At 39.2% G+C, this 16406-nt stretch overlaps 1 protein-coding gene and 1 pseudogene across 3 annotated transcripts in view; one reads left to right on the top strand and one right to left on the bottom strand.

Annotated features, from left to right (window-relative positions):
- The window catches only part of ASPH (aspartate beta-hydroxylase), a 177561-nt gene that overhangs the window by 12843 nt on the left and 148312 nt on the right, over window positions 1–16406 (top strand). For 2 of the 3 annotated variants that reach the window (XM_039868860.1, XM_039868861.1), the window contains exon 2: window positions 14249–14395. In XM_039868860.1, coding sequence (XP_039724794.1) covers window positions 14249–14395 — 147 coding nt within the window. Of the gene's footprint in view, window positions 1–14248; window positions 14396–16039; window positions 16085–16406 lie in introns of all 3 variants that reach the window. The other variant, XM_039868862.1, reaches the window with a different exon arrangement.
- LOC120607592 (uncharacterized) lies at window positions 13853–13971 on the bottom strand (annotated as a pseudogene).

The raw sequence follows: 16406 nt of genomic DNA on the forward strand, positions 1-16406 counted from the left end.
CTGTGACCTATGCATATGTCTCTAATATGCAAGCAGTAGTCTTTTATAAGAATATTCCTAGCAGCTTTATTTGTAGTAGTCTAAAATGGGAAAGAGTCCAGGCTTCTACTAACAGGAAAAGGGAATAGGCTCTGATATACTCCGGTGTGTTTATACAATGGATTCTACACAGCAATAGAAAACAATAAACTATTGCTATCATAACACTCATGGCGCTCAGGAACAGAAAGCTGAGGTAGCAAAGCCTTACACAAACAAGCACAGGTCATGTGGTACCATTTTTATGACATTTCAAGAACAGGTAAAACTAACCCACAGTGAAAAACGAGAACAGTGGGGCTGCCTGTAGGGTTGAGGCTGGAGTGGAGTGTGACTGGGAAGGGCCTGGAGAACTTAGGGGTGGTGGTGATGCTCTGTGTCTTGATAGGGGTTATCGATATATATTTTTGTGAAAATTCAGGTATTGTACAGTTAAAATTAGAGCATTTCATTTTATGTAAGTTTTACATATGAAACAAAGAAGTATTGAATTGTAAGTACTTAGGGGAAGTCAACTAATGTCCATAATTTATTTTGTAGTGCATTACACATATAAAATGAATTAATGAATGGAGACATGGCTGCCATAAGCATTATAATAAAATGTTAATGATGGACTCTAACTGATAGGTGTACAGATACTCTCTGTAAAAGTCTTTCAGTTTTATTATGTGTTTGGACATTTTCATGATAAAATATTGAGAAAATACTCAGATATCAGTTGTTTAAATCATTTATAAAATAGCCATTTTTGTGGGGCAAAATGGTTAAATGCTGGCACTTTTTTATGGTTCAGTCTAACGTATGCAATCACTTTTTTGTTGCTGTTTTATTTGGCAGCCTTCATCTGTCAGGGTATTAATACGAAGCTTCATTTCTTCCAGTCATTGTACTTAGTTGGATTAGATTAATCTCTGGGTGGCACAGGCTCCTAATTGTCCCTGGGACAGATTCCTTAACATCCCAGTCACTGTCCATTTCTAAAACGCTGTTTGGTTGAAATCCAGTCTCATTGTCATTGCAGAATTTCTTGTGTCTCATTAGCAGCAAGGCAGGGGGACCCGAAATGGGGAAGATGTGGTTGTGTTCTCTCTGCCTGGCCTGCTTTGGGGCAGCGTTTGCCCGGCCTCTTCTAGATTCCAGCTTATCAGGAGTGCTGGGGCTGGGAGAGGAAAAAGATTAAGACCTCACAGGTCCCTATCGGGTCTCCTCTGCTGGTTGATGAGATCAGCTGGCTATAGTTGCCCGCAAGAGTGAGGTGCCAAACACGGCCTCTGTGAGTTCTTTGGAATCCTGGTGAAGTCTTTCCCCGGGGGCTTCCTCCAACCCTCCTCGGCACCCTCTCCTAGTGGGGTACCCCACCCTTTCTGGCTCCTGGGAGTTTCTTGCCTGGCAGTCCACCCTTTTGAGTGAGATGCTGGCGAGATGGTACAAACCCTGGCTCTCTGTCATTGCCCCCTTTGGTCAGTGGGAAGCTGACACCACCCTACTGGGAGTGCATGCTGCTTGGTAGCCGCTGCCTTTTCTCTGCGGCTGTCCCTCCCCAGTTCTCTTTGCTCCTGCCCAGCAGCGTGGCTGACCCTAGTCTGTGGTTCCTTCAGAGACTGGAACTTGATAATGGCTTGTGTCCAAACCTCATCATTAACATTGGCAGGTAATGCAGTGCCAAAGCCTCCAAGCAAACAGAGTCACTCCTATCAGGCAGGATATTCCAGGGACTTAGAGATCACCTCCAAGCAGGCAGGGACAAAAGCCACACCTCTGTTTGGGTAAAGTTAATTCTTCACTGCAGTTTTCTGTTGCAGCCATTCTTTTTACCTACTTCTGTAATTAAGCTTCATTATTATTGACTTACTTAGTAAAGGGTTGTTGGCCGCTCCCCAAATATATTGTGATGCATAATTACATCAAGTCTTTTGGCCTATACTTTTCTAAGACACATACGTTTTGCGATTTACACACGAATCTTCTGTGTATTTTGTGCTAGTGCTTTCATGTTTCTCCCCTTTCTTCCCTCCCCATTTGCGCTTACACTTTATTGTAAATGCCAGTTTCTTTTGCCCTAGAAAGTAGGCACTGCTGGGGAAGGATGGCTACGGATTTTTTGCTGTCTAAATGAGTTAAGATCAAACAGCCTTCAGGGACGCAGCTGCAAATCAGTCGTGGCCATACATATCGGCTTTGTGACCTAGTCTCTTGCCAGGGAATTAGAGTTAAATGAGTAGGGCAGGGTTTTTTTGTTACTGGATTTAGCATTGAAAAAAGAACTTTTTTTGTTTTAACGACTTTTCACCACCTCAGCGTGTCCCAATGGACAACATAACTCGCTTTTGTTTATCTTTTTGTCACTCAGTTCAGGAGGAGACTGTCTTATTTGAGCACCATACCAGTGTTACCCACGCGGACAGATGATTGACTAGACTACGCAAGGAGCGGTTTTTCCTCCGAGTCTAAGTCTTCTCCTTTATCGAATGAGAACTCATTAAGGTTAAAGACCTAACTCAGTAGGCCTGGCATGAGGAGCTAGCTGTGGGAGTCAGCTACCATTTGTTTTGTGTTTTAGCATTTTCCCAGCGGAGTTTTGGTGCATCACTGATTAAGAAGATGGGGGTCCAGGGACCCCCTGTTCTGGATTCAGTTGTTTTCTTTCGCACTGAATCAGTAGTAGTACAAACACAACTTGTGCTAGGCAGTGGTTCCTCAGCTTGGGCTTCCGAAGAATAATAAAGGTTCCAAAAAACTACCCGGAGGCTGGTATAGATGGGGATCGCTGATGCTTCTACTGATAGAAATGGAAATGACTTTCTCAATTTTGTTTTACCAGATTCTAAAACTCTTGGCAGCCCCTTGTCACTCCTGCAGCCACTCGTGCCTTTTCTCCCCGGGATCAGGCAAGTGTTAGGGTCTGGCTGTCGAGTCAGACGCATGGGGCTGCAATGGCTTCCTCCTGGGGCCTGCCCGTGTTTAATCACCCAGGATTGATCAGCGAGGACTTTCTGACATAGCAGCGAAAACTTGGTCATGGGCTGATTTGAGTTCATAGCCAGTATTTGGGGATCACTGGGCTTCTTGATGTTTCTCTTAACTATTTGCAGGTCTTCCATTATGAATTAATTTTAGGATAGTTAAATTCGTGGAAATGAGGAAACCCAAAGTGACTTGGCTTTCATTGAAGTAAACTTTGTTTCCCTGTTTCTGAAGTGTTAGCAGGAAGAGGTTTGATTACTCATATAATATCAAAGATTTGAGAAGGAATGTACTCATTTATTTAACAAACGTTTGTTGGGTTCCTACTAGGTACAAGACAAAGGTACAGTCATGAAGAAGGTGGATTCAGTCCCTGGCTTTGTGGAAAATGTGCATTCTGGAGGTCGAAAGAGATTAAGAACTAATTACCAATGAAATAATGCTACGAAAAGCGACACGCTGCTGTGAGGCCATATTAGAAAACGCTTCCGCAGAGTATGGCGAGGCTTCCTTGCAGAAATGGGGTTTAAGCTGAGTGAGCAGGAGGCAGCTGCGTTGGGGGGGACGTGGTGGTGCAGCGGTGCTGGCACCCCAGGACGGAGTGGCCTGCGCAGAGGTCCTGAGACAGGTGTGTGAGTTTTCTTGTACCTGAAATACGCCCGGCTAGGGGAGATGGCACAAAGCTAAGGCTGCAGTGGTAGGCTGGGCATGTCGCATAGTCTTCTAGGCCACGTCGAAGATTTTAATTTTATCCTGAGAATCATTTTGAAGCCATTTTTAACAGGATAGAGTTAAGGAATTTTTAACGGGATAGAGTTATATTCAGATTTAAAAAAAAATTGTTCTTCCTCTGTGTGGAGCGCTACAGGTTCCGTTAAGGTATTAGAGCAGCCTAGGAGGTGATGGCACTCGGTTTGCATGATCAGAGCCGGGAGGCAGAAGTAAGCGTCATCTGAGACAGGGTTTCCTATCTTTCATGTCATGGGACTGGGGTAAATAGACAAGGATGACCCAGGCCCTGAGGGGAGTTCATGTTCTGGCACAGTGGTAACCCATTTGCAACAGCTCGATGGAGAAACTCTGATTGAGAGATGGACAATTGGGAAAAGAGGTGAAAGAGTTCGAAGTCAAGGATGAGACCCAGGTTTGTGGCTTAAGCAGCGGAGTCGATGGAACTGCTTCCGAGGCGTGTACACTGGAGAGAAGAGGGGAAGGATCGTGGCTTCGTTTGCATATACTGGGTCTGGGGTTTCCTTACACCATCAATGGAGGATTGAGTAGACAGATATGTGGGTTTGGAGCTCAAAAGAGAGACAATTTTAAGCCATAAAGAAAGTGGCTGAAGTCAGCTAGGGAGATGGCGTAGGACCATGGCTTATGGAATCTCCCCATTAAAAATCAACTAGAGGAGAATGAGCTAGCAAAGGAGATTGAGAATAAGACCAGAGAGGAAGACGACATGACGCGCCCGGTGATTCTGAAGTCCTGAAAGTCAAGGGGAGAGAACATGTACGAAGGAGGGAGAATTTTTCTGAGAGGGCAGGTAAGATGAGGGCTGACATCTTCTCTTGAGTTTAATGACGTGGAGGTCATTGGTGTGAACTTAGAGCTGCTGCCCAGAAGCCGGTTGCAGCCTAAGGGTTGTAAGGAGTGAACGGGTGGTTGGAAAATGAAAGCAGTGAAATAGCAGCTCTGTTGAGAATTTTATCTATAACGGGAAGAAGAAAGATGAAGCAGGGACTAACCATGGTCTTGAGGGAAGGTGTAGTAAAGGCACAGGCTGGGCGTCCAGGAGAGTGAGAAGGTGACGCTCGTGAGGTAGCTGGGGAGGGCGGGACGGGAGGAGCTCGGGAGGCAGAGAGTGGAGACCCGCGTGCTGTGGCGTTTTTTGAGTACGAGAAAATGGAATCATTTGGAGATAAAGTTCAAAATAGTCATTGTGGAGAATAAGAAAGTATCTTTTCTGGGGACGTGTGGTAGGAATGACAGGCGGTCCTGAGGGCTGGTTGCCCTGGGCTGCACTGCCCCTGCACCTGATTTTTATTGGGTGTGCCCGGCTGCCTTTGCAGTTGTGCAGAAGGTGAATATTGTGTTCATCCGGGAAGGCAGTTATGGCAGATCGATGCAACGAAAGGGTAGAGGAACACAGGGATTCGTGAGTCAGGGAGTGACTTGCATGGTGACCTATGGACTCTTAAGATGAACTAGGAACCCTAAGGTGGATAGAGATGCACGTGGAGGTGGTGTTCCCTGGCGGGGGTGGTGTGAACGTTAAGTTTTACTCAATGCCTGCAGAGTTGACTTTTGTTAGGTAATACCAGCTGTTTAATATTAGGTTCAGAATGGGAAAACGTGCTCATGTTTCCTTTGGAGACTATATGTAGATGAAAGGTTTCTTGTTTTTGTTTTAAAGAGCTGTGTTTGGGTATCTCGTGATACCCTGCAGTCTGGACCAAACAAGCAGAGCTTCCGTAGCAAGACTGTGGAATCCATTAGGTGGTCGTGCAGGGGAGCCACAGAGGTTTTCAATAAGAACGAAGATGTGATTAGGAAGGTGAACTAGGCGGGGTTTATGGCAAGACCCATGGTAAGGATGTAAGCATGAGTGTTGGATAGAGAATGGAAGGGAGCAAGGTTACTGGCGATGAAATATGAAGGAACGAGAACCCGTCATGTTGGACCCACAGACATTGGAATCACATGGTTATGGCTGGAATCGAGATGACGGGGCACTGGGGATGGTGCTGGTGACGGTAATGAGGCAGGGTGGAGGGTGATATAATTGGATGGCACGGACCTCAGAGAAACAAGTTATTTTTTTCTACTTTTTTAAGTGGCAAGGAAATGAATTTCTGGAAATTAGTAAAATTTGCTCCTCTAGGCTCTGATCATTAGGGATGGCTAGTACAGTGCAGCGACTCTCTTTATGTGTGGTCCCTAGACCAGCAGCATCAGATCACCTGAGAACTTATTAGAAAGGCAAATCCTCAGGCCTCAGAATCAGAAACTATAGGGTCAGACCCAGCAATCTCTGTTGTCATGACCCTGCAGGTAGCTGATGTGCTCTCAGGTTTGAGAACCGCTGCCGTATGGCAGCTGATGGGGTGAGTCGGTGCTGACCCACGAGAGGTCTGATGGATTTTCATCTGGTAGGTTTTGGAGGCAGGTAGAGCCCAGGAGTCCGTGGACATGGGTCTTGGCCCTCCTGGTATCCAGCAGCATCAGGCTGACAACGATGGCCTCAGAGCACATGTTAGAAGTTCGGTCTTCGCTTGGACTTAGGAGTTGCTATTAGTCCCAACAGCTTTAACAAGGAATAATTAGCTTAATATTACTTTAGTTGTCTTTGCTAGATTTACTCTATGCAAATTAAATTTATTTTTAAACTTCATAAACATTTCTTGTACAAATGACATCATAAGACATAGTTACTTAGAATTCAGAATTTCTTTTTTCTTAAGAAACATTGTAATAGCTTCAATGTTATTTCCTGATCCTCATCACCCTATCGAAAATAACAGATATGCCATTATTGTGAAAGGAGCAATGACATTTTATTGAAATTGTGCAAGTGTTGCAGAAGACAAAGGAGAAGGTCAGCTATAGGGTGCGTGAATATGTGTGATGATTTGTTGAGGAGGAATAATCGGAGCTGTGTTGAAGAAGCCTCAGGGGTGAAGTAAACACAAATTTAACATCTGAGGTTCTTGTCTCAGGCCAGCGCTTGGCCACAGATCTGTAATTTAGAACGCAGCTGGCCTTGCACAGGCCTGTAGGGCGGGGAGAAGCCCCAGCCCCTCCCGCAGTTTGGGTGGCAGAGTGGGCGCAGGAAAGAGCTTTGAATTGGAGATGAGAATTGTGCCAGAGTTGTGATCGAGTCAATCCAAGTGTGTTGCATGGATGACTCTAGCAAATATATTCATGCCTAGTTTTTACAGGCGAGGAAACTGAAGCCCAGAAGTTTAATGGCTTCTCCCAAATCAGAGTTAATGAAGAAGCAGGGTATCGAATCCAGGTCTCTTAAGTCCTACAAGCTACCCGCCACTTGAATGTCACGGCTTGGTTTCCAGTTTTGTCAGGAAGGGGATCTTCTGGCTCTCACTCTTTCTCTGAAAAAAACAAAAGAAAGCTTCTGAAATATGTGTCTAATAAATTTCTGTGATGGTGGGTAGTCTCAAACCCCTGTCAACAAGTGGTTCATTATCGGTCAGCGTTTTAGCAAGCGCTGTTAGTGGGTCTGACCCTAGAGGAAAGGGCTCCGGGGAATGGCTCTCGGTCACAGGACACCTAAGACACCTGCCAATTCTGTTGAGTTGGCCCTGATGCCTCATTCACTCTGTCCCAGTTCTGGGCCATCAGAAATCGGTACCATAGGTTGCTGACTTTTTTCCCAGAACATTTAATTTGCATGTGAAACATTCAATTTGACTGAAAAAAATTAAGGACTCATAAACAGCTTCGCTGCTTTGCTCTGGATACTATTTGTGCTAAGTTAATTTAGTATACTAATCATAACTCTCATGAATTCTGCTAGTCTTAAATCAGTGAATAAACAGTACTAACATTGGGCTGGATTTATTCCTTAGAAGGGAATGTTTGGACCTGGGGTTGGAGGGAAGTAGAACAAAATCAGATGCAGTTGTCAATCTCTTTCTAGTTCCTTCTCTCAGGCTGTGTTTCCTAGATCACTGCTTTTGATGCTAATGAGTTCTTTCTTTCCTGCCCCCTCTCTCAGCCTTTCTTCCATCTTGATCCTCTTCCTTCATTTTCCCTCCCTATCCTTCCTTCTATCCTTTTTTTCTAGCTCTGTGTCCTTATCTAGTGAAACAAATTTTTATTTTCACTTTACTTTTGCTGTTGGAGGAATTAGTCTTGGGATGGTGATGCCTGTGAATCAGAATTCTAGAGCATTAATTATTTCTTACCATTTAGGGTTCTGTTTCATTCAAACAAACTAAGTAATGATTAGGTTCCAAATGGCCAGATTGAGCTGTTTCTGGGCTTGGGGCCCCACTTTATAGCAAGACTTGTTTAGTTTTGAAGGATTTGGTACTTAGGCTACAACCATTAAAGACTGATTCCAAGAAATCACTACTGGCAGCACAATTTGTTCTGTTTCATTTTTCCAGCATGCTTGATTTTTTTAGTGTTTGGGTAGGGAGATAGGACCAATTGAGAAAGGAATCCCGTAAGTGGGAGAAAGGCTGTTGGATTGTTAGGAGCGCATTTCAGCCTGAGTGATTAGCAGGATTTGGCCATGAGGAAGAGGCCTCTAAAAATAACTGGTGAGCAGAGTTTGCAGTCAGTTCCAATTTCAGTTCTAGAGGCCTCGCCCGTGGAGCCATTGGCCAGTCTAGAGCCTCAGGAGGAAGAGCATGTGGCGGGCCTGGTACCTGCTAATGGAGCTTTGATTTTTTTTTTTGTCCCCTTTAATATCTATTACTAATGGATTGAACAAAACAAAATGGCTGAAGGTAAAGGTATATTTTTATTGTTTGGGTTAAAAGTGGTTCTGAATCCCACTGCTAATTTTTAGCTGTATTTTCAGTTGTGTGCTCTTAAAATATTTTTGGCTAAGTGCTTTGACTACATCTTACACATTTTCTATTTTGAACTCCTGGAACATCAGCTTTCACAGTGGTTTAATTTTTAACGGAATAATCTGTCTTTAAGAATACATTTTGGTTTCTAACTTAGAATATCTTTTAGTATATTATACTATCAGAAGCTGTATTTTACAAACTTCAGAAAAATGTACAAGCAGTTTTCCTTAATTTTATGTTAATTACAGTGAATTTTAAGAATCGTATGTATTCACTCATATAAAATTATAGGAAATTTAAGGAATGTATATATCCTATCTTGTATTATTGAGCACATTTAATTGGCTCAGACAAAGACTTAGCATATGTGGAAACTTACCTAATTTTTGTGAAGCAGAAGATAAATGTAGAGAAAAGACACTAGGATTTTTAAAATTTATTTATTTTAAATTGAATCATTAACCTTCAAGTGGTCTTTAATAATGTGTTGAATTTACTTCTTCATTTATATTTTTGCTTTGCTTTGTAAATTAAGGTTGTCTTCTCATTTAGTTGAAAGCCAGCTACACTGGCTCATTATGTTGAAAATTTATTTAAGAAAAAAAACATACTAAGACTGCTTCCAGCTCTCAGCTGCCTAAGCGGCCACTGGAAGGATTCTATTATTAGTATAGAGAATATGAGTATCTCTGCTTTGAACATTGTTTTGGATAAATGATTAGAATGGGTCACTTGACTATTCTAATAAAGTACCTCATGTAGTCAGGAAGAAGGATATTAGATATACATCCGATGTTCAGTTCTTTTAGGGGACAGTTTCCCCCTTCTCCGTGGATTACATAATCTACATAGTGAGATAAAATAAGCTGTTACTTCTGACACACTTTTAACAGTTCTTGGTTACCAAAGGGTGACATTTTGTAATATGAAAAAATAATCTATTTGATGAGTTGCTTGATAGTGTTTGTTTAAAAAAAAAACAAACTTTGAATATGTAGAATTTATGTGTAAATATGAACTCGCCCGCATAATGCTACTAACACTCGTAAATGGTTGATTTGTAATTCAGTTAATAGTACACCCACATAAGTAATTGAATACTGTTCAGGTGCTGGGGTACATCTTTTATTTTCCCTTTCCTCAACCAAACAAAATTAATCTTGTCATCCCTAGCCCAGTCTTCATTTTGGAGAAAGACACATTCCATTGCTCACTATAGTGAATTTTCTGTGTTTGGTAGTATATGAAAACATTTTCTGATTTGGAGGTCACGTACTTTTGATGGGTTAGCATGGGGAAAAAATGAAACACATAGTTCTTGCCACACTGTTAACCCCCATTAAAAACACTTTTTGACTAATCCCTGGGGCTATAGGTCAAATGTGGAGCCAGAAAATGAAATGAAGACTCTTAGATTTATTCTGATCTTAGAAAATGATGTTCTTCCAGAATGCCTTTGGAACAAAGTACTGGTTTCAGGTTTGCTTAGGGAGTTTTAAATCCTCTTGAAGGGGTTAGCTTATTGTGCTTTTTTCTGTTTAATCGGGCAGAAACTGATCTGCCCTTTAGGGCGAGGCACATGATATTTATAAAATGACCTACCAAGACTATATTATTTGGTATCAATTAAAAATGTCCCCTTAAAAAATGTCTTAAAAATGACTCTTTTTTATAATTTACTGTTTTGTTCCTTTATGGAATTAATAAATATTAACAGTAATAAGATTAATAATACTAGAGTTACGTCTCAACTTGACATTATAAAGGGATGGATAAAATATTGCTAATAATTTCATATTCCAGCTAAGTAACATTAACCCTTTTTTTGACATTTACCTTTTAAAGTGATAAATCTAATTAATAAAAAATATATTGAATGAAAATCTTTCCAAGATTTATTATACATTTCTTGCATTCTTTAAACAACTTAAAATCACGTTTTAATGGCAGAATCACTATGAAGGTCATTATTTCCTTGTGCTAAAGATTATTTTAAGACTGTTCAGGGTTTGCCTACAAGCATCAATCATAAATGGCCTCCTGCCACTACTCAAGTTCTCGTGTTTGTTCTTGCTGCTGTGTTCATGCCTTTAAAGGCCTTGCCTCCATCAGCCCTGTTGCTTTAACTCATTTGGGTTATGTGGGCTTTAAAATCTACTCTTTAGTTTGGTATGTTAATTTAGGACACTTGATTGAAATTGTTAGCATGTCTAAAACAGATATAAATGCTCTAGGTAAAGGCATGTTCTTTACTGGGTTTGACTTTGCCTTACCCTTCCCAATGCCTTTTCTCCATTTTGGTGTACACATTTACATAATTATTTCTTAAAAAACCATTTATCTCCATTTTTTACTTGTATTTGGTGTTACGAGTCAAACATTTAGATGAGTATTACCGATCAGCTTGTATAAGTGATACTTTCTGAAAATCTCAGAAATGTTCCTCCTTCATTTCTGCCTTAAGAAAGAGGTAGAAATGGAGAAAAAAAAAAATTGAACTTTGAAATCAAATTATTATTTTGTTTTATTAGCTTTTTAATTATAAGCTTATTTTAAATAGTATCTTTATTTTGAGGATTCTGTTATTTTTTAAATATTTATTAGAAAACTTTTATTAAATTATAGTAGACATATAATACTGTATGAGTGTTGGTAGTATAACATAGTTATTCAACATTTATATACCTTACGAAGTGATCACTGCAATAAATCTAGTGACTATCTGTCACTGTACAAAGTTATTCCAATACTGTGGACTCTGTTCTCTATGCTGTACATTACATCTCTGTGGCTTATTTATTTTGTAACTGGAAGTTTGTACTTATTATTTTCCTTCACCTTTTTCACCTGTCCCTCTACCTCCCCTCCCCTCTGTAAATAGCATCGTCTTGAGTGCACTTTCATTTAGAAACACATTTTGAAGACTTAATTACTGAGAAAAATTATATCATGTTTGTCACATGCCGAATAATATGTTGAATGAATAAAAGGATGAACTGTATTTATTTAGCCTTGTTATTTTCTAGTTAATTAAGAACAATACAAGTCACCAGTGTCAGTTACAAAATGCCTAAGAGGAGATAACCCAAGAACTCAGTTTTTCTGCAATTTTAGTACTCATTTTAAATAGAAAATATAATTTTGATCCTTATAGTCAATAAGTAGTCAAGGGAGGAACACTCTTAGTCATTAACTACTGTAGTTGCATATTTGGAAGTAAATGGATATTCTCAAAGGCATTATTCTTATTATAAGTATTCTATGCAAATGGATATATATACATATATATGTTATATAGAAAAGCGTTTTTTAAGTGCAGTCTTAAAAAAGTTTTCATATATATAGATGTTTAATAAATTAAACACAACACTGCTGCTGAATCCATGGTGCTCCTCTGCCCCCACAGAAGCTACATACTTTTTAAAAAAAATTTAGTGGTGCTTTATTTTATATTGTTGTTCTTGTAATTTCTGTGCTTAAGGCACTTAAAAATATCAGAATTCATCCTTTACTCCAACACTGCAGAAATTTTCACCCAGTTTGCCCCTCCCATGGCTGTGTTCAGAGAAGGAAACAGCGAAGCCCGTTTTAAGTGGATTTAATATACAACATTATGATCTGTGTCTAGCAAGTATTTTTTTTTAATGAATAAATTGTGTTTTTGTGTAGCCAGCTTTTAGAAGACTTTTAATAGATCATATTAGAAACAAATTATATGGCCATACGTTATTTGGTAAGTATACTTTTATGAAATCACCATATGACTATTTATAAATCTGACCCTTTTTTTGGTGGGTCTGTCAATATTTAAAAAAATAGGAAAAAATCGACTTTCTTTAGAAGTGAAATTTGTCTTGTTTGGTCATTATAATTTTATACCCTTAAATATAGATAAGTAGATAAAGATGTATATGTTTGGGTGTGTAGATACACACACATACATACTATCTCTCAGATTGATTTAATTTTTATGGCTCCTTTTGAAAAGTTGATCTAGTGGCTGTTTTTTAAAAAAAAGTGTATATATATTTTTTTTAGCAGAAAGAATTTCATTTTATTTTTTCATCCAGAATAATTGGCATTATATTCTTGATGTGAGCCACGGGAGAACTACTACCAGTATTTTGTAATCAGAACTGTGTTTAGGAGTCCGAAAGCAGGTTCTATATTAGAGCATGTGAGATTTTTGGAAATCTTGTAGTTTGGCCCACTCATTTGGATCAGGGGACTCAGGACCATTGGACTCAGAGTTTATTCCCAGCTCTGTCTGACCTGTGCTGGTGACTGTGGGTAAATCATCTAATCTTTGTAACACAGAGCTGGTGATTCCTGTCCTTGACCCTAGTGGTACTCAACCAGGCACTGCCTTGTGGAGGACACTTGGCAGTGTTTGGGGATGTTTTTGTCATAGTCAGTGGGAGCCGCTTGCCTTTGGGACCAGAGATGCCAGCTGCCCTGCAGTCACACAGGATGAGGAATTGTACTGTATAAACATCCGGAAATGCTCTCTTGAGAGACACTGACAGAAGGATCTTGTCAGCTGTGTATGTGGAAGCACTTTGAAAGATTTGACCGCACTCAACAGGTGGAAGACAGTTACTACCTGGTTGATACTTTTCCTTTTTTCCAAGGATGTTTGGGATATGACATACCCTTTTAATTCAGTTATTAATATTTACATAATATTTGTTATATTCCTTTTTAAGAGAAACTCAAATATTATGCTTTCTTTTTAAGGATAGTGTTGATCATTTTCTATTAATATCACTTGACTTTCGTCATTTTTGTTTATTTTTGACTGTAAGAAGAATATTTCTGGAAGAATAAAAGATATTAAACGTGTCACATGTAACAATTGATGTTTTTAGTGAACAGCAGTTTACCAAGCTGTTTCCTGCATTGAGACCAATTGTGAATGAGCCGTTTCCTGTTTCCATATGTCTTGTGGGTCCTATACAGGAGGGGGCCTGACTCGTACTGTCTGCTTCTCTTCTTCCCTGACCTTTATTTCCTATAGAGTCTCCTTCCTTTTTCTGTCCCTCTCTGGCTAAGAATATGGGGCAGATTTTGGGGGGATCTATTTTCTGTAATAGTTCAGAGCTTTTAAGATTCTACAAAAACTAAGTGGGACAGAGCAAAGGATTTGTTTTGGCTCCATTTCTATATGATTTCATTAAATCGTCGACATGCTCTCAACTTTGAAGGAGGTGATATTTAGGTTTGATAAAAGAACTTGGAAGAAATATAGATATTATAGCAACCTTTATTTTTTTATTTTTTAAATTAATTAATATATATTTTTAAGCTTACAGCATCTAGTCTTCCTAGGTGGTCTCCCATCCAAGTACAAACCAGGCCTGACCCTGCTTAGCTTCCGAGATCAGACGGGGTTGGGCTTGTTAAGGGTGGCATGGCTGTACATCACTCAGCCTTTATTTTTAAAAGTATCATTAGCCCATCAGTAGTTTATTTCTTGAATTATTTAGAAGTTAGGATTTTACTTGTGTTGAGACTAAAAAACTCTTTCATTTTCAAAAATCTTTATGCAACATGTTTTGAGAATCTAAGTGAAAACTTTTTGAAATAATTTACCATTGTAAGTACTATCAAATTATAGGAGAAATAATTCAGTGAAAAGAGGCATTTGATAAAGTGTTTTCTTATATAATGACATTGTGCATCATTTTATTTTTAAACAGACACAAAGCATGGAGGACACAAGAATGGAAAGAAAGGACTGTCTGGAAGTTCTTTTTTCACATGGTTTATGGTCATCGCTTTGCTGGGGGTCTGGACGTCAGTAGCTGTTGTCTGGTTTGATCTTGTTGATTATGAGGAAGTTTTAGGTAAGAATTTTGATATTGTTTCTTAAGTGAACTTATAAGAGCATAAATGACATCCCTTAGTAATCTTAAAGATTTATCAGCATGTTTTAGGTACTGTTAATTTCTGTAGCCATTCAGTGGTTCTCAGTGGAGTAAAAAAACGGGGAGTTATCAGGGTTTCCTTGAAGTAGTGGGGTTTTTAACTTCTTCGAACAGTAGTGTATATCAAGAAAAGTTTTATCAAACAGTATTTACTCTCACTATGTGCAGTACTCTATAATTACTATTCTATTCATTATGTTAGAAATTTTAAAAATACTGGTTGTGAGCCACTGAATTTACTTAAGGACCCATTAGTGGATCATAAACATACAATTTGTAAGACTTTGCCTTAGAGAGCATTTCAGATCACACCCCTCTGTGTCTTTGTTGGAACTGGTATGTGTGGATGTGAGTGTGGATGTGTAAATGTCATGAAGCGGGGTGTGTGTATGTGAGAGAGTGTGTGTAGGTCCTAGTATGTCTCTGTGTGTGTGTGTGTATGTCTGTGTGTGTGTCTGTGTGTGTGTAGGTGTTGGTATAGGGATATGTGGGTGCATGTGTAGGTACGGTCTGCCTGCCATTTTGAAGCAGTTGCCATGTTATTTCTGTTAGTTGTCTTCCTTTCTCCTTAGTTTTCGATTTCTCTCCCCATAATCACTGCGATTTTTCATGATTTTTTGCATTAATGATTTTTTACCATTTCTGAGTCATACTCCATTTTTTCTTTTTTTAACCTCACCAAGTCTTTTTTTTTTTAATTGAGATAAATTCACATAATCACATAACAAAATTCAGTATCGAAAATACTTAAATACTTGAAAATCAGCAGTTTACTGATTTCTAATATAGTCATCATTTTGTGCTGTCGTCATCATTATCTAATTCTAAAATATTTCCATCACTCCTTTCCCCCAAAACACCCAATCCCCTGCTCCTTTCCTCTCCCGGCAAACACTGATACACTGTCTGTGTCTGTGAATGTCTCTTCTGGACGTTTCATGTAAATGGAATCACATAATAATGTGTGTGGCCTTCTGTGTCTTTTTGCACTTTGTATAATGTTTTCAAAGTTCAATACTTACTCCATTTTATGGCTGAATAATATTCCAGCATATGGATATACCACATTTTGTTTATCCATTCATCACTGTTGGAACTTTGAGTTATTTCCACTTTTTGGTTGTTATGAATAAATGGCCTTGCTCTTTAATAACTCAGTGAAAGAAGTGGACCATGTCACTGAAAAAAAAAATGCACACTTCTCTGTGGTGTTGCTAGAAAAATACCCTCCCTTTCATAGACCCTCATGTACTTCTGCTTTACTTGTTAAGTTATAGCCATCTTTTTTGGGGGAAAGGGCAAAGAATAAAAAAACATGCTTACGTGTAATTTGCCTTTTGTTGAAGCTCCTTATTTTTCTTACTTTAAGGAAAGCGTCTCTGGATAAATCGATAGACTAACAGAGGAAGAATTTAGTGTGGGACAGACTTCTCAGTAGATCTGTGCTTTTGCTGACTTACAGTGATATGTTATTAGGGAAAGTCTGTTAAACAAAAGAAGGAATTTCAAATATTTGTACATTTGAGCACAAGTAACAATTTTCATGTTTTCACATGCATGCAGCCAAAGCAAAGGACTTCCGTTATAATTTATCAGAGGTACTTCAAGGTAGGCTGTTGGAGATGCATTTTAAGTCTACTTGTGTTAGTCTCTAAAATCTCATCTTTATTCTGTTAGTTATCAGACAATGTGTAAGTGATAAGACCAATTTTCCTTGTTAAGTTTGTTAGAAAGTATAGTATTTTCCATGTTTCTAATGTTTGAACTCTGTGCTATATATAGCCTTGACCTGTACATCAGTGTTTTTCATTTGCTTAGCAAAGAAATGATAACTTTGTATCTCTCCATTACTATTATCATTTTTGATGTGTGTTTGCTTTCTAAACCAGACTTCTGCATAGCAAGTGTACTGTTTTCCTAAGTAGAACAA

This window comes from Pteropus medius, unplaced genomic scaffold (genome assembly GCF_902729225.1).
Source record: "Pteropus medius unplaced genomic scaffold, Ma_sr-lr_union100, whole genome shotgun sequence".
Lineage (NCBI taxonomy): Eukaryota > Metazoa > Chordata > Mammalia > Chiroptera > Pteropodidae > Pteropus > Pteropus medius.